This window comes from Trachinotus anak, unplaced genomic scaffold, assembly GCF_046630095.1.
Source record: "Trachinotus anak isolate AG129_WGS33_773 ecotype Australia unplaced genomic scaffold, CSIRO_AGI_Tana_v1 ptg000021l, whole genome shotgun sequence".
Taxonomy (NCBI): domain Eukaryota; kingdom Metazoa; phylum Chordata; class Actinopteri; order Carangiformes; family Carangidae; genus Trachinotus; species Trachinotus anak.
Window position 1 is genome coordinate 22,520,821 of NW_027273872.1, and position 16,907 is coordinate 22,537,727.

Genomic DNA, 16,907 nt, shown 5'->3' on the forward strand with positions numbered 1-16,907 from the left:
TTGCATATAAATCACATTTAACGCTCGATTTGTTTAGAGGTCAGTGACAAATTGTATTTCGATAACTAGCAGCTGCTGAGAGCCGGTTTTGAATAGCACAGAGGGCCCTCATTAGACAAACGGACTGCTCTTTATGCTCCGTCTGTCCGTTAACCTCCTGTCACGACAGCGCTGCATTATTAAAGTGGTCCAAGATGCCTATGGTGCTGCGATCCAGAAAATCCATCAACCCGAGTCAGGCGAGGGAGCTAGAGTTACTAGACACAGTAAAGGCAACACCGAGAAGGTCGACCCGCCTGCAGGGGAGAACTACGTACGAGGTGGGTATTTTATTACTCAGCTTTTCCGCCTCCTCTTCCTCCGCTGCTGAAAACTTCACAGTCGGCCACGTAGCTGGTCGCTAGCGTCAACGGCAGCGGCGTCAACTGGCTAACCCGAGAAAAATACTCCGGGGACGATTACATAGACATCAGTCTGCCTTTACCTGCAGTGTTTCTTTTACTGCTGATGCAACTTCAGTTTGCCTAATATTTGCTTAGCTGGTTAGCATAGCGGTTAAGAGGAAACGTGAGCGTGGACCCCTGTGCCTAGCCAAAACTTGTTACCGAGCGAGTTACCGCATTATGGTAAGTTTGTTTTATGCCTGAGGGTTTTTCTTTGTGAAGGTAATAAGAAGTGTGCCTCTTATGTTCTTTTTTGTTATAATGTCGCATGGTTTAGATTAAGATACAACCGATACACACTGTGAGTCTTCTTCTATAATGCTTTATTACAATGCTGCTTGCTGCTTATGACCCATGAATGTAACCGATGTGGTCCTGTCAGGAGTCGGATGAGTCAGACTCCGAGCCTGTCCAGAGCCAAGTGATGGAGACGCTCCGGAGCGACAGTCCCCCGGCTGAGCTGGAGGAGGAAGCTGCTGAGGAGGCAGATCTGACGGTAGGCTATTATTCACCCGACAGAAACTCAAACAAACACACCTTTTGCTATACAGATGTTGTTTTGTATAGGCAGGAAAATAAGAGCCTACAAAGGATGCATGGGTGTGGCCAGTTCTCATTCATGCACCACTGTGGTGAAGGAAATAATCCTGTGTGTCTGTGTGTGTGTCTGTGTGTATGTCTGTGTGTGTGTCTGTGTGTGTGTCTCTGTGTGTGTGTGTGTGTGTGTGTGTGTGTGTGTGTGTGTGTGTTGTGTCTGTGGCATATAATCAAAACCAGGAAATAATGACACACTGGTGCAGAAATGTCTTAATCTCCCTTACTCTGCTTGCAGAGAAGTAAAGTTGATTTATACTGTATATTAAAGCTGTGAGTATTTAAGCAGGAGAGCTTAACTGGTGCTGGAGCTCTGAGGCCAATGTCAAAATCAATATTTCCGTTTTGTTTATATATTGGCTAACGTTTATTTTCATTATCACATAATGTAAACACTCCTTAAATGTAGTTCTTGTTTTTTATTTGGGGAAATAATCTTTAGAGCAGACATGAAAAACCTAAATCAAATCAGTATTTGCTGTGAACATTCTTTCACTTAAAACAGCACCACTTCTCCTTTGTACACTTGCATACAGTTTTAAGGTGTTTGGCTGGTTGGTTTTTCCAAGCATCTCGGAGAAGATAGAATATGCAGTGCATCAGGAAAGTATTCACAGCGCTTCACTTTTTCCACATTTTGTTATGTTACAGCCTTATTCCAAAATGGATTAAATTAATTTTTTACCTCAAGATTCTACACACAATACCACATAATGACAAAATGAAATAAGTTTGCTTGAAAATTTTTGCAAATATATAAAAAATAAAAAACCAAAAAAGTATTCACAGCCTTTGCCATGACACTCAAAATTGAGCTCAGGTGCATCCTGTTTCCACTGATCATCCTTCAGATGTTTCTACAACTTGATTGGAGTCCATCTGTGGTAAATTCAGTTGATGGACATGATTTGGAAAGGCACACACCCATCTATATAAGGTCCCATAGTTGACAGTGCATGTCAGAGCACAAACCAAGCCATGAAGTCCAAGGACTTGTCTGTAGACCTACGAGACAGGATTGTATCGAGGCACAGATCTGGGGAAAGGTACAGAAAAATTTCTTCAGCATTGAAGGTCCCAGTGAGCACAGTGGCCTCCATCATCCGTAAATGGAAGAAGTTTGGAACCACCAGGACTCTTCCTAGAGCTGGCCGCCCGGCCAATCTGAGCGATCGGGGCAGAAGGGCCTTAGTCACGGAGGTGACCAAGAACCCGATGGTCACTCTAACAGTGCTCCAGCGTTGCTCTGTGGAGAGAGGAGAAGCTTCCAGAAGGACAACCATTTCTGCAGCACTCCACCAATCAGGCCTGTATGGTAGAGTGGCCAGACAGAAGCCACTCCTCAGTAAAAGGCACATGACAGCCCGCCTGGAGTTTGACCAAAAGGCACCTGAAGGAGACATCCTTGAAGATAACCTGCTCCAGAGCGCTCTGGACCTCGGACTGGGGTGAAGGTTCATCTTCCAACAGGACAACGACCCTCAGCACACAGCCAAAATAACAAAGGAGTGGCTTTGGGACAACTCTGTGAATGTCCTTGAGCAGCCCAGCCAGAGCCCAGACTTGAACCTGACTGAACATCTCTGGAGAGATCTGCAAACGGCTGTGCACCAACGCTCCCCATCCAACCTGATGGAGCTGGAGAGGTTCTGCAAAGAAGAATGGGAGAAACTGCCCAAACATAGGTGTGCCGAGCTTGTAGCATCATACTCAAAAAGACTTGAGGCTGTAATTGCTGCCAAAGGTGCTTCACCAAGTATTGAGCAAAGGCTGTGAATACTTATGTACATGTTATATTTTTGTTTTTTATTTTTAAGAAATTTGCTAAAATTTTAAGCAAACTTTTTTTCACTTTGTCATTATGGGGTATTATGTGTAGAATTTTGAGGTAAAAAATGAATTTAATCCATTTTGGAATAAGGCTGTAACATAACAAAATGTGGAAAAAGTGAAGCGTTGTGAATACTTTCCGGATGCACTGTACACAGTTCTTCAGGGGATTAAGGCTCTCTCAGGGTCTTTTGTCTCTCCATGTAATCCCAGTAGTAGACCGTCTGCTGCAGGACTCCTCGTTCTTCTTGTTGCTGAAGATAGTTTTTTTTTTTTTTTTTTTTTTTTTTTTTTTTATGATTGTGGCTGAATGTTTAGAGTTGTTGCCATGCTGCAGAATGAATTTGAAACTGCCTCCCTGATGGGATAGCATAATCAGTCAAAATACCTAAAACATCAAAAACTGTTGCACAATACTGTATCTGACTTAAATTAAGAATATTAGACATGACATTAGGGTTGTACTGTATATACATAACAATGCAGCCTACAACCGATTACATAATATATTGGAATTCCTTTTTTTCCTATCTGCCCACATATTTGCTGCTACTGATGCATCTGTTCCATTAGGGCCTGTTAATAAATCAGTTGGGCTTTAACTTTATATATCTAGATGTAGTCATTTTGAAGAGCAGATGTCATAAAGTGCTTTACTATCATAAAAGGGGAAGTTCAATTCAATTCAATTCAATTCAATTTTATTTGTATAGCGCCAAATCATAATATACATTATCTCAAGGCACTTTACAGGGTAAGGTCAAGACCTTACTTCATAAAACATAGTTTGGAGCCAGGCTTATGCATCAGCTATTGTTATCTTACTGCAGATATATTGGTATCATTGCACAGATTGGCAGGTAATTGGCAAGAATTTGTTTATTTAGTTTGTTTATTACAAAAGAATGTTGGTTAACATCTAAGTGTGTGATTTTTATCAAATGATGTTGTTGACATCTGCCAAACAATCGTCCTGTATCAACTGGGCCTAATCAGCCTGTTTCTCAGCACACATTTTTACTTGTCATGGTAGAGAAAGCACAGCAGTTACTAACAACATTACTGATGGCTCTGTCCCAGTAAGCAGTGTCATTTCAGTGACATTTCCTACTGTGGCATGTCAAGATGTCTCTCAAGAAAAAGGCTTATGTAGTTACGTAGACAGACAGTAAGACAAATAGTGAGACTATTTGGAAATTGAGCTACATATGAACCTTCATTATCTGGCCAAGAAACACATTTGTGGTGAGATTACAATTCAATTTGTGGTCAGAATAATTCAGCATCCTCAGAAATACAGCCAGCAGCCTGTCCACACCCTTTGAGGAAATCTGAAGTATGGTTGCCATGGAATATCAGAGTATTTGTGAAAAGTAGCACTGTGCACAGAGCAAGTTAGAATGTTCAGCTTTAACTGCTATCAGAGCGTCATGTTAAATTATATTGTAGCCATGGCAACACTCATGTCAAGTTCATAAACAAATATTAACATCCATAACAATATGTTAAACAGCCTGCGGTGACCATGTGGAGGGTGTACCAGTCAGGAGAGCTATTTTGAATAGGTGTGGCTACTCTAGGTCTTTTAGTGCCACAGAAGCCTCTTCAGATAATATACAGTTGATGTTGTTGTGTAGAGTAAAAGAAAGAATGGAGCATATTGAGTTTATCTGAGTCTGTTGATGTTTAACTGCTGGCTTTTTAAAGGTGCATCAGATGTTATGTGTAACGAAAGGTGTGGCCATGAGGCTATTCAGAGTCACTGGGTTAAAACTTGTGTGTATAGGTGCTATGACATTTTTTTTTTATCCACGCAAGAGATGTATGCTTCTTCTAATGAGGTTCTGTCTTCCTCAGGAACTGAAAAACTGTAGTGTTGTGCTGGACCGTCTACAGGCTGCCAAAAAAGAGCTTGAGGAGAAAGAAGACATGAACCGTAAAGGAGGGAAACCGGTTTCTCGAATCCCTACTTTCCATAAACGACCTACCAGTGCCAGCCAGCAGGCAGAGCTGCCTGTTCCCAAAAAAGATACCCCTGTCCTTGTAGCTCAGCCTCTTTCGAAAGCTGGATGTGGAAGTGTGGAGGCTTCAAAGACCAAACCACCTGATGTCAGAGAAACAGCACTCCTCCTGCCATCAGTCCGTACCCCCAAAATTGGCTTTGAAGGCAGCGCTGAAGCCATTCATAGCTCCCTAATCACTACACCCAAGAGCTGGAGTTTGTCTGAGTCTGTGCAGCATCCTTTTATGACTGCCAGCCCGAGGCCCGCCCTTAGACCAGAACAAGGGTCAGAGCAAGACAAAGCCTTAGAGATAGAAGCTGATACCTTACCAGATGCCCCTGTAAGTCACCTTCCACATGAGGGCTCCCTCAGCCAAACACCACAAGAAGACGCAGCAGAGAAGTATGATGTTGAGGCTAAAAGCAGGATCACCCTCACTGCTTCTGGAGACAGCGAAAAGTCTGAGTCTGCAGAGGTTGCTCACACAGCTGAGGTCAACCAAGTGGATGCAATCATGGACGAAGAACCACCATGGGAAAAACAGCCAATGAACATACTTGAAGTAAAGGACAGTAGATCTTCATCAGACGTTGAATGCGAGGAGGATTCAACAGATGAAAATGTTGAGCACCACAGCGTAGGAGAGGTGGAGGACCATCATAAACCACATATAATCCGGTCAGAGTTTTCAACACTTGCAGAGAAAAGAGCTGATGTGGATGAATCCACCTCTCCTGTAGCACCAGAAAAGCCTGCTAATGTTAGATCAACCAAGTCAACTAAGGTGAGTGATGTTGCTGTACTTGCTTAATAGATTCCACTCATAACAGTCATGGTGTATTCTTGATGGTCTCATCAACAGAGTCAGTCATATTTAAAGGAATTTCACCACACCCTGCAGTAAGAGCTGTGGTATGCAACACAGCCCTAATGTGTTTCCCAGTCTCTTGTCAAAACAGTGATTGAAACTTTACCCACTTGTTCATTAGTTTAAATTCAATTTCTGTCACTTTGCAGCGCTCAGGATGCTCCAGTTTTGCACTCTTCTGCTTCCTGCCCACCACCTTGCTGCTCCTCGGAGGGTTCGGCCAGCATGTTTGGCACTACGGGCTTCCCATGTCTGTGGCCCAGCTCACGGCTCAGCTGGAGCTGCACTGGCTGGAGGGCTTTGGCTTAGTACCAGAGCCTTGTAGCACTGATTGTCGGTAGGAAATGTCAACAAAGTGTCAATCTCTTGGTCTTTGGAGAAAGATAAGGAGAAGTTTGTGACATTGCTGAAAGTTGACCTGCTCTGCTTATTTAGGATGCTGCCTGGATTTAGTGTGGTGTAGAGATGATGTAACTCGGATTTGCCTCTCCCCTGTTCAGAGTGCATCTAGTGGAGAGCATCCCTGTGGGACTCTACCAGTTTTCTACCTTCTCCAGACGGAGCATCGCAGACAGTTGGCTGCATCTGCTGGACAAGGCCAACAGCTCAGTCCACATTGCTGCTTTCTACTTCACGCTACGAGGCAACGATGTGGAGTTCGCTGACTCCTCTGACTCTCAGGTCAGTACAGTAGCATGCCCCGGTGTCATGCTGTAGCACTACTGAATTCTTTTTTTTAACCTTTGATGTATTCATTTTGCAGGGACGAAAAGTCTTTGAGCACCTGAAACAACTTGAATCTAAAGGTGTGAAACTTCAGATTGCTGTCAACGCCCCCCAGACCTCAACCCAAGACACAGCAGAGCTTGCTGCAACAGGTACAACATCATTTGACAACATGAAGCACATGAAGCACATTCCCATGAACTGAGGCTACCTCCACACTACTACTACATTTTCATTTTAAAACGCATCTCTTTTGCTACGTTTTCGCCGCCTGTCCATACTACTCCAGAGTTTTCGAGCCCTGAAAACGGAGCGTTTCGGAAACGCTGCTGGCCCTGTTTTAGTTTGAAAACTCCAGGGCTGCGTTGTAGTCTGGACGGGCAAAAACGAAGACCATTGGAAACAATGTAGACACACTGAGTCGCTCCTTGATTGGGTCTTAACAGCCTCGACTACCAGTGGTGAAAGCAACATGAGTAATGAATTACAAGTGTTACTGACCTTGTTGTCTTTGCTAGCAGCTGTTGTTCAGTTAAATCCTGCATTTTAACACTACAGGTGTCTTTGCTGCTCCTTGTTCATAGTATTTTCTGCAACTAATCAGCTGAGTACACCTGAGAGTAGACAGACAGCTTCCTGTTTACACTGGCTCACGCATGCCTAGTGTCCATGAATGGTCACAAATGTGTGCGTTTTCAGGTGTGTTAGTATGAATGCAGATCATTTCTGATATGGAGCAAAAACGCTCATCTGGACAGAGATCGTTCTCATTTTAAAATGCCGTTTTAAAATGATTTAAAACGAAAATGTAGTAGTGTGGATGTAGCCTAAGACTCCATAGATTTGTATTAACATCATCAAATTTACTTAATGCAACCTTAGAGAATTGTTTATAGTTAAGAGGATTATCTTCTGCTGATGCAGTTGCTAGTAGAATGTAATTTTGTAAAACAGTTGGTACTTAAACTTATTGGTATTCAAAGTAATATAAAGAACAATGCATTTTGTGTGTGAGAGGGTTGAAACTCTCTGGACTGGACTCTTGCAGGTGCAGAAGTCAGAGAAGTGGACCTCAAAGCTGTAACTGGAGGCATCGTCCACACCAAGCTGTGGGTGGTGGATCAAAAGCACTTCTACCTGGGTAGTGCCAACATGGACTGGCGCTCTCTAAGTCAGGTAACACACAGAGACAAATGTGCTTTTTCAAATGTATCTGCATCAGTGCAGGCATGGCTGAAGTCAGTAGTCGTCATGTTCACTGGTTACCCCACACAACCTTTTGCATGAGGAGGGAGACTTATATCACTGTCCCCTTACATCACATCACTGTTGAGTAGATTTGATGTCCCAAGCAGTTAATATCATGAGTCTGACTCCCAGATAAAAGCTCTAAAAAAGAGACAAAAAACTCCAAACCTGTTTTAAGTAACAACGAAACCAACTGGGCCACAATGAGACAGCAGTTTTTAGATTAGCGTCAGACTGATGGTGTATTACTCTGTAATAGACGTTCAAGGAGGGCAACACAACTGGTAATGTAATTAAACTTCATCAGCCAGGGAACTGCTGCTTGGTCTTTGCAGTGCTGTTGACTGATGTTTACATTTGAAGCAAGTTATATTTATACTCTTCTTATCTCAACACATCTTATTATTGGTGGTTATTATTAAGTAAATTTAAAAGCAAATTTTGTCAAGTCTAAATATTCAAATGCATCCAAACAGTGTTATTCCAAATGATGGATAAGTGGACATGATACATTTCCCAATCTTTGTATTGAATGAAATAATCTGGATTATCGTTTGGGTCTTAATAGAGCAGAATATTTGTGCTGCTTCCAGATCAGTGGGGCTTCAAGGTTTAACTCTGCAAAGTCATCACAGTCAATAACACAGTCCTAGTTGTGGCTACAGTAGAATTAATACATTGGGTGGTGTTTGTTGGACCAAGGTGAAGGAGGTGGGTCTGTTGGTGGAGGACTGCAGCTGCCTGGCTCAGGATGCCTTTGGGATCTTTGGGGTGTACTGGAGCATCGGCGGGGCACACAATGGATCTCTGCCCCCGTACTGGCCTGCTCGCCTATCTGCCCAGTCCAGCTCCCAGAATCCCCTACATCTGAAGTTCAATGGAGTACCTGCTCAAGTCTACCTGTCTGTAAGTTCAACACAAGTCTGTGAGCCTCCTTTAAGAGGAACTTATTTCTTTAAGAATCTGTTTGTTTTTGATCGCTATGGGTCTGATACTGACGTGATAATATAGACGTTATTGTCAATACCAATACCAGCATATGAAAAAAATTTAAATTGAACCAATCCTGAATAATAGCTCAGGTCAGTTTTAAAGTTTAAGTAAAACCCTATTTCAAACTAGTGAACTGTAGGGAATGTAATCACATCTAAACCTAAAATGGCTGATAATATATTACAGCTCATTAAAGCTCATCAAGCGGACAGATGAACTGAACTGTGGTAAGAAATGAAAAATATAAAGATAACTGAATGCACTGTTGCATCAGAAACCTGTACATGCAGATAGCATAAACACTGCTAACAGTGAGTGCTGTCTGCAGCAGTCGTGACACAGAAAGTAGTCTGTCGATTGTGTTGCACAGAGACATCTTCAACGTGATGTAAATCAGACTGAAACCAAATGCAAATATATCTCCAGTGCCACACTGTTTATTCTACCGTCGTTGCCTCTGTAAGAAGTGATGGCCCTTTTATTCTTAGTTATTTAGTTCAGATTTTAATAAACAGGCTGCAGGTGTGATGATGTCTTATCATAATGTCTGATAATGAAAATGACACATCAACAGCTGTTATTCCAAAATTGATATTTGGATTAATTTACTTCCAAATGTCATAACATGTCATTGTCCCTGTTGCCTTGTTTGTTTTAGCTTTTTGGAAACTGAATACATTTGGATGTTAACTTCTCAGCATGATGTTAACTTGTTTGTTGTGTGTGTCTGTTTCCTGCAGAGTGCCCCTCCACAAATCTCAGCCCGCGGCCGCTCTGATGATCTCTCCACCATCTTGTCTGTCATCACTGACGCCCAGAAATTCGTTTACATCTCCGTCATGGACTATCTTCCTTTGTCTGAGTTCACAGAGCCCCTCAGGTACAAAGAGCCACCAGCAAATTCACCATCACACATAAGATTTTCCAGACAAAATCATGCACTAAAGCTCAATGTGAAGACTTCAATTCAGATGAACTGATCAGATACATGCTACTGTATTACTGTATAAAATAATGTAAGGTGGACATTTATTGAACGGTCACAACGCTGGGCCCTGATTGGCTGACAAAGAAGCTTCTCTAATTAAGATGAGGTATACCTGCTGACTGGAAGCTTTTTAATTAAAATGCTGGAAATTTGCCAAACTGGAAGAGAGCCAATCAGCCTGAAGTCCAGCTGTGATGTATTTCATGGTGTCCCACACTGTACATTATAAAATATACATAAGGAAAATGTGTTATCCACCTCTCGTCTTTTTCCTTCTTGCCTATATTTCCCTCATCTGCCCTAAAGCACCACAGACGTACACGACAGTATTGATCCGTCTTCTGCAAAACTGTGCTCTGGTCTCCTGCTCTCAGGTTCTGGCCGGCCATCGACTCCGCCCTGCGTGCTGCAGCCTGCACCAGAGCGGTGCAGGTCAGACTGATGGTCAGCTGCTGGGAGCACTCGCCTGCCTCCATGTTCACCTTCCTGCAGTCCCTGCTGGTGCTCAACAGGCCCCCGCTGAAATGTGACATTGATGTAGTACGTTGGGAGATTTCATTTCCTTAATGGCTACAGCATAGTGCACTGAACACAATGATGATGGAGCCTGAACTCCAGTTTAATTCATTTATTTACTTTTGTGTCTTTGCAGAAAATCTTTACAGTGCCTTCAACAGCGGAGCAGAAGAAGATCCCCTTTGCACGAGTCAATCACGCCAAGTACATGGTCACAGACAGAGTGGTCTATATAGGTGTGTTATTGCCGCTGCTCAGACATAAACACCCAGTGTGACTCAGAATATAAGTAAAAACATCATCATGCAGTGTACTTTAAGTGGTTGTGTGAGGTAGTCATGCATAGTCAGTGTATGACCTGCAGTAGATTGAGATCAGTGCGCTGCCAGTTAGGAGAGGCAGCAGAGAGCACCAGCACAGAAGCAGAGTCATGTGCTGATGTGCACTGTAGCAGAAAAACGTGTTTTAGACACTTTTAAAAGACGCCCACCGAAACAACGCTTTATCATCATCGCTTTATCTTCCTGTCAAAAGTGAAGTTTGGCTCTCTCTGATTCACTCAGCTGACCTGCAGCTGCAGTGTAATACAGTGTGTCTGTAGTTGTACTTGTGCGTGAGAATAGGGTAGTTTAGCAGTTGGGAAAATGTAGTACTGAAGGAAAGAGCTGTTTTGATGGGAAGATAAACCGCTGAAAATATTCCAACTGAAGCATTACATTTAAACAGATATTGGATTGTGTCGGTGGACATCTTTTAAAAGTGTCTAGAACATATTTTGCACAGCAGCACATCACTGATGGTGTGCTGTGTTCCCTGCTGCCTCTCCTAACTGCCTCACACAACCCCACGTCAATAACCAAAAGTTCATTTACTCAAGTATTGCCATTTTTTCCTAGTTTGTGCTTTAACTCCACCACATCTATTTTATGGATCATTTTTCATATCAAACATATAATCAATTAACCTCAGAAACCTGATACAGAGTAGGAAAAATATTCCTCTTATCCAGTCGCTTAAGTCTGAAACTGAGCCCTTAATTTAGTTTGCCTGTAAAAAGTGAAATAAATCTGCTAATGTAGCAGGAATATTAGCCTTTTTCAATGCAAATCAGCTTATTTACAGAATTTCTACTATCAATTTTATACAGTTGAAATAAATTAAAAATAAGTTGAAATATTCTTAATGCAAAATAAGGTTCTCACGATTCAATTCTAGACAGAGTTCTTTTTAGAAGATGGAGGTTTTTGCAGATTAAACTGCCCAACACTTTATAAAGTAGTTCTCAGCTCCTCAACCTACTATCAAAAGTATACTGTTCGTAACACTCTGACAGGAGCCCTCTGGTATAATCAGTGACTTACCCCATTGTGACTGTCATGCAGTCTAACTGATGAGTCTTTGTGTCCATAGGGACGTCCAACTGGTCGGAGAACTACTTCACTCACACCGCTGGTGTGGGCTTAGTCGTGAACCAGACGGGCTCAGAGGTAGGAAAAGGCCAGCAGACTCTGCAGAGCCAAGCAGAGGACCTCTTCCTCAGAGACTGGAGGTCCCAGTACGCTAGCTCTCTCTCCATTGACAGCGTGGACGTCTGCCCTCATGGCCGACACTGAGGGTTTGCTGTTCAATAAAGCACATTGCATTGTAGATGAGCATCCTGCTTGCTCCTGCCACTTGAACTTTATTTTACTTGTGCAGAAATCAGCTTGCTGTACTGTGTGATTGAACGCAGTTCATTTCATTGCTGTTTCCTGACTGCCTGCCTATTTCTGTATATAATTGCAATTTTATATTTAGTTTCAGAACGTGTTATTTTTATACTCTGTAATGTTTTGACAATTTTCTTACTTGAGCTGAGGCGAAATGGAACTCGCTTTGTACAATTTGTTTTATGCCTGGAGCATTTTGTATATTTTCCTTTAAAAATGTTGGTGCCAAGCTTTAACAAACTCATGCAGGAAACTGAGAGGTGCATACACCGTGGCTATGTTTACGCTTCTGAAGCTGTCCGCTGTTAATATTCATGCGTGGTGAAACCATTTGACGTGATGTTAGTCCAACAGTACAAGACTCTTGTATAAATACTGGTAATTTTCGGGTTATAACTGATGGCAGGCTCACAAAGAAATCCAATTTGAACGTTTACCTCTGTAGACAGAAATAACTCACTCAAATATGAGTGAGTCTGCTTTGCTTTTTGATTGAAGTGTTTGTTCTGGATTTGAACAGAACCATTTTTTCTTGTCGGAATCTGTTTTACTGTACTAATAATTACTCTGCTGTTTCTTTGATCAGTTCATTACCAGGGTTATCTGTATTATGTGTGAGATTGTGCTTCTGTCATCAGTGAACATGTTGGACTGTTAAACAAAGGGACCTCCTGGCTCTGGGTGGAACAGGAACATTTCAGTCGACCCCGGACAAACCGAGCAGTTTACTGGATGATTGAATATAAATAAAACCTGTTCCCCAGCTGGTGATCTCTGAGAGCTTCTTGGGTAACTATGAAATCAGACAGGTTGATGAAGGAACAGATGTGGTCTTAAGATTGGTTCATCAAAGTGACCACACTAAGATTTCTTTCTGACTCATTAGTGAATGGGATTTCATTTATGTGACTCTTAGATTTGATGTTAACTTACATTGTAAACAAGCATCTACAGTCATGCTAGCAGCCCTGCGAGGTTGTACTTAGGCAAACCAGTGCTTTGAGCTAAATGCTAAAAATAGCATGATAATATGCTCACAATGACAATGCTCGCACACTAATGTTTAGCAGGTATAATGTTACAATCCTGGGCAACACTTGTCACTAGGTTCTGGGGCTTTTCTATTTGCATGTTCTCCTCGTGCCTGCATGGGTTCCCTCCGGGGGCCCCGGCTTCCCCTCACAGCCCAAGACATGCACATAGGTTACTGGTGACTCTGACTGTGGGCGTGAATGGTTGTTGGACTGGCAGCCTGTCCAGGGTGTACCCTGCCCTTGGCCAGTGTCAGCTGGGATTGGCTCCAGCCCCCCTGCGACCCTTTAAGGATAAGCGGTGCAGATAATGGATGGATATTTCAATCCTAGTTTATCCTGTCTGCACGTAACATTTGGTAGTTAGCTGGGCACAGCTGAGGCTGATGGGAATGTTGTTAGTTTTTCAATTACATGATCACAAACCAAAGTACTGGATGTTCAGACATAAAAATTAAAAAAAATAAATACATTTAAATAACAGTTTGTGTTTCATATGGTTTTTACAAAAAAAAAGTTGAATTACCTCACGAAATTAAATCTCCTCATTCTCCCTCATGGAAAAATACAGAATCAATGAAAATGTTTATTCCATAAGTGTAACTACTACAGCTAGATACACAACACACTCGAGTAAGTTGTGGACCATGACCGGCTCCAAACTAGTTGCAATGTCATGAAATCATGCTCCTACATACATGTGTAATGAGCAGAGACCCCCCTGCCATCGGGATATTTCTGTTTGGACCAAACTGATGGACTGGCCACCTTCTACTGGGGCTAAAAAATCAACAGCACCACAATATGTGGATGATCCACAATTTTATCTGTCAACAGTTTTCACTGTAACTACAATATATTCTATACCATGTCCTGTGGATTATCTGGAGTCAACCGTCTCTTCTCTTGTGCTTACTTAATGTTTCTGGCCTTCCTTAGTACGGTACAACAAGAGGTAGTTGGATACAAAGTTTTAAGTTTGTACCACAAAAAAAGACAAAAAGAAAACAGAGGAAACACTGATAATCAGATAACCTCCTGAATGAATCACTTTGGGTTTGTATATGTCTTTATTTTCACATTTGAGAACTAATTGTCACAGAATATATCTTACAAACATCTAACAAACAAGTTAAAATAAAAAAAAAAGCATCTTGAACTATGTGAAACTTGAAGGATCTTGTTTGATGTGCAAGAAATTCTTCATAGTAGACTTTGTCTCGCGCCGCACTGAAAACACCTCAGTGACATCTGCAGCGGTTACAGGGTTATCTTTCTGCAAGATGCCACGCTCCCATAAGTGCTCCTGGCTTGTATTTATCCATCCAGCTGCATTTGCCCCATGTGCTCAGACAAAGAAGGGACAACAAGGTGAATGGGGACACATCTCATTCAAGCAACAGAAACAATCAGGAGAGTAATGTCATTTTCACTATCTCTGATCACGACGGCCATTCAAGTCCTTTCCTGTCCGTGTACAGATGGCTTGAAGACGCAGGAGAGTTTCTCAGACAGAGAGGGATGAGTGCCCACCTGCCCTCATTCCATGGAGAGCTGCACGCTCTCCGTCTGGCCTTGTTGCTGTTGCTGCTGCTCAAATTTTCTGGCTGAAAGACAAAAGAGAAGAAGCTGAAAAGTTTAATTTACCTCAACATTATCCAGAATGACAATATAAGACACATGTGCCTGTTCAGTGTCATCAAGATCTTCATCATTAAACCAAAACATCTAAAACACTTGTCAGTTATGAAAAGATGAATTTTGGATTATAAGCCTGGATGTGGATGTGTGAAGCAGAGTATCAAGAGGAAAACCATGCCATGGCTCTCTCTTAGGACTAAACGATATACAAAAGAAAAAACAAGATATCCTGATTGTGATATGACTCACGATTAGAGTGGGAACGCTTATTTTTGCATTTCACTTTCATTAAAAAAACATTAAGAATGACGATGATATGATTCATGTTCGGATTTGCACCAAACAACCTTTACCTTTACATCTGCTGTAACTGTGAATTTCCCCACTGTGGGACTAATAAAGGCCATCTTATCTTATCTTATCTTATCTGCAGAATATGATTTGTAGGCCGAAATGCTGTAGCAACAAAATGCCCCATGTATGGTCTGTTGCGATTGACACATTTGATCTTTATTCAAAGGGTTGGGCATTATTTCTCCTGTGATCAGCCGGAAGCGGCCCAGAGGCGGACTGCTCCTCTGGTCCTGCCCGGACCTGCACTGACACTCACCCAGAGAGTACATCTCCAGCTGCTGGCGCAGGCGGACCTTCTGCAGGCTGTCGTAGAAGTTGGGCTCCGGGCTGCTGCCGGCGGTGGGGGGCAGCGTGAAGATGCGCATGATCTTCCTCTTGTTTCTGAATTACATGTGAATGAAGACAGAGAAGAAGACCGCTTAGGCCTTAATAGTTTTTCCGCCCTGAGAGAACATCGCCATTTCTGCCTTGGTCGACCAATATTTGAAGTTTAAGGTTTTAATAGCAAGTATGGAGAATTAAATTCATACCGAACTTGACAACAAACACTAAATATGATATCTAAATATCAACTTATGTAATATAAATATGCGCACTTGTCTGTAACCAAGGAAACACTAAAATGAACAATTTTTCAACGTAGTATGGCGTGAGTTTAAATATTTTGAGAAGAGGCGCAGAGGGAACTCCCTCAGCCACCTCAGCCTGTGATAAACAGAGTGCGCTGTTGGCTGAAGGAGCAAGCTTACTTCCTGGCGTACATCAGCAGACCGAAGCTGACCAGGATGACCAGCAGGTAGACATTGGTGGCCTCATTCCAGGCTTCGTGCACCGAGTAGTCGATGGACTCGGGTTCGTTCCCCAAAACACCGTGAGCTCCCATTGAAACACGGCCAGACTCTGTGGGTAAATACGTGAAAACAAAGAAATATTGTATAGAAATACTGTATTGTATAAATACTGTCGCCTCGGTAGCAAACACTAGCCTGCGACTCAACCGTGCATTGTAAACACAATGACGTCACATCCGCGTCCTTCTTCTTCGTCCTGTTTGTTTCCGGAAGTCCAGACGCTGCTGTGGGGCGGAGTCATGGATGGGCGGAGTCACCACCACCCACCGTCCTAACTGAGGGGGCCATGTCCACCAGTGATGTTCTCCACGAATTTATACTTGTCATGTCGCCCAAGTACACATTTCCATTTGGTTGGCTGTTCAATTGCTATTGTCATGTGTTAATTATGGCACAATACCCTAATGTCAGCCTGGCCTGGCTCATTCAGTCTGACGTATTACTCCAATAGAAAACTCATATATTAAGATATTAGGATCAAACTCAAAGTTCAAGCCCTTGGGTTATAGGGTGTTATGGATAAATACACCCAAGTAGACTGAACTCACTGTTATGTTTATGAAACCAGTGTGAGACGACTTTTGCTCTGTGACATTATCAGGCTGGAAGAAGCCAGTAGAAGATGGTAAATTGTGACTATAAAGGGAGGCACATGGCCAGCAACAATACTCAGATCAGCTGTGTCATTCAAATCATGACTGATTGGTATTAAGGCTTCCAAAGTAACAAGAAAACATTCTCCACACAAATACACCATCAGCAGCTGGGAAAGCCAGATTCAGACCAGACTATGTTTTCAAGTCTTGAACTGTCAGTATTGGTGAGCCAGAGCCCACTGCAGCCTCAAACCTCTGTTCTCGGCTGACTGGAGCGGAACCTGACATGATCTTCAGCTGTTTCAGCTCATCCACATCAATGTTGGACGAGTTGTGCAGTCTCAGATGCTTTTCTGCTCACCACAGTTGTTAAGAGTGGTTATCTGAGTTACTGTTGCCTCTCCGTCAGCTCCAACCAGTCTGGCCATTCTCCTCTGACCTATTGAAGGTATTTCTGTCATCAGAACTGCCCGTCACTGGATGCTGTTTGTGTGAAATAGTCCAAGCTTCAAGGCT

At 42.6% G+C, this 16,907-nt stretch overlaps 2 protein-coding genes across 8 annotated transcripts; one reads left to right on the forward strand and one right to left on the reverse strand.

Annotated features, from left to right (window-relative positions):
* The first annotated feature begins 15 nt into the window (after positions 1-15).
* Positions 16-12,681, forward strand: pld7 (phospholipase D family, member 7). Of its 6 annotated transcripts, none has more exons than XM_071506720.1 (12): positions 16-320; positions 826-939; positions 4,725-5,654; positions 5,888-6,075; positions 6,239-6,419; positions 6,502-6,616; positions 7,513-7,640; positions 8,415-8,618; positions 9,446-9,585; positions 10,068-10,233; positions 10,346-10,445; positions 11,620-12,681. In XM_071506720.1, exons 1-12 carry the CDS (start codon positions 195-197, stop codon positions 11,820-11,822), a joined length of 2,595 nt encoding a protein of 864 aa, XP_071362821.1. In that variant the 5' UTR covers positions 16-194; the 3' UTR covers positions 11,823-12,681. The 6 variants fall into 6 exon arrangements, 5 of the variants coding, with proteins under 5 accessions (XP_071362821.1, XP_071362822.1, XP_071362825.1 ...); XM_071506721.1 differs by lacking the exon at positions 16-320 and adding an exon at positions 381-626; XR_011694695.1 differs by lacking the exon at positions 9,446-9,585 and having other exon boundaries at positions 59-320; positions 11,620-11,661.
* Positions 12,682-13,996: 1,315 nt separating this feature from the next.
* Positions 13,997-15,985, reverse strand: smim19 (small integral membrane protein 19). 2 transcript variants are annotated; one of them, XM_071506730.1, is made up of 3 exons: positions 15,694-15,985; positions 15,201-15,325; positions 13,997-14,556 (listed from the first exon to the last, which is right to left on the reverse strand). In XM_071506730.1, the coding sequence occupies exons 1-3, from the start codon at positions 15,825-15,827 to the stop codon at positions 14,489-14,491; spliced, it is 327 nt and encodes a 108-aa protein (XP_071362831.1). In that variant the 5' UTR covers positions 15,828-15,985; the 3' UTR covers positions 13,997-14,488. The 2 variants fall into 2 exon arrangements, with proteins under 2 accessions (XP_071362831.1, XP_071362832.1); XM_071506731.1 differs by having other exon boundaries at positions 14,348-14,556; positions 15,706-15,972.
* Positions 15,986-16,907: the final 922 nt, after the last annotated feature.

Coding starts and splice junctions, on each gene's coding strand:
- pld7 (XM_071506720.1), top strand. CDS start 195: ATGCCTATGGTGCTGCGATCCAGAAAATCCATCAACCCGAGTCAGGCG. Junction 940..4,724: donor CTGAGGAGGCAGATCTGACG/GTAGGCTATTAT, acceptor TGTCTTCCTCAG/GAACTGAAAAACTGTAGTGT. Junction 7,641..8,414: donor ACTGGCGCTCTCTAAGTCAG/GTAACACACAGA, acceptor TGTTGGACCAAG/GTGAAGGAGGTGGGTCTGTT.
- smim19 (XM_071506730.1), bottom strand. CDS start 15,827: ATGGGAGCTCACGGTGTTTTGGGGAACGAACCCGAGTCCATCGACTAC. Junction 15,326..15,693: donor CTGCTGATGTACGCCAGGAA/GTAAGCTTGCTC, acceptor CATGTAATTCAG/AAACAAGAGGAAGATCATGC. Junction 14,557..15,200: donor GCTGGAGATGTACTCTCTGG/GTGAGTGTCAGT, acceptor TTTGTCTTTCAG/CCAGAAAATTTGAGCAGCAG.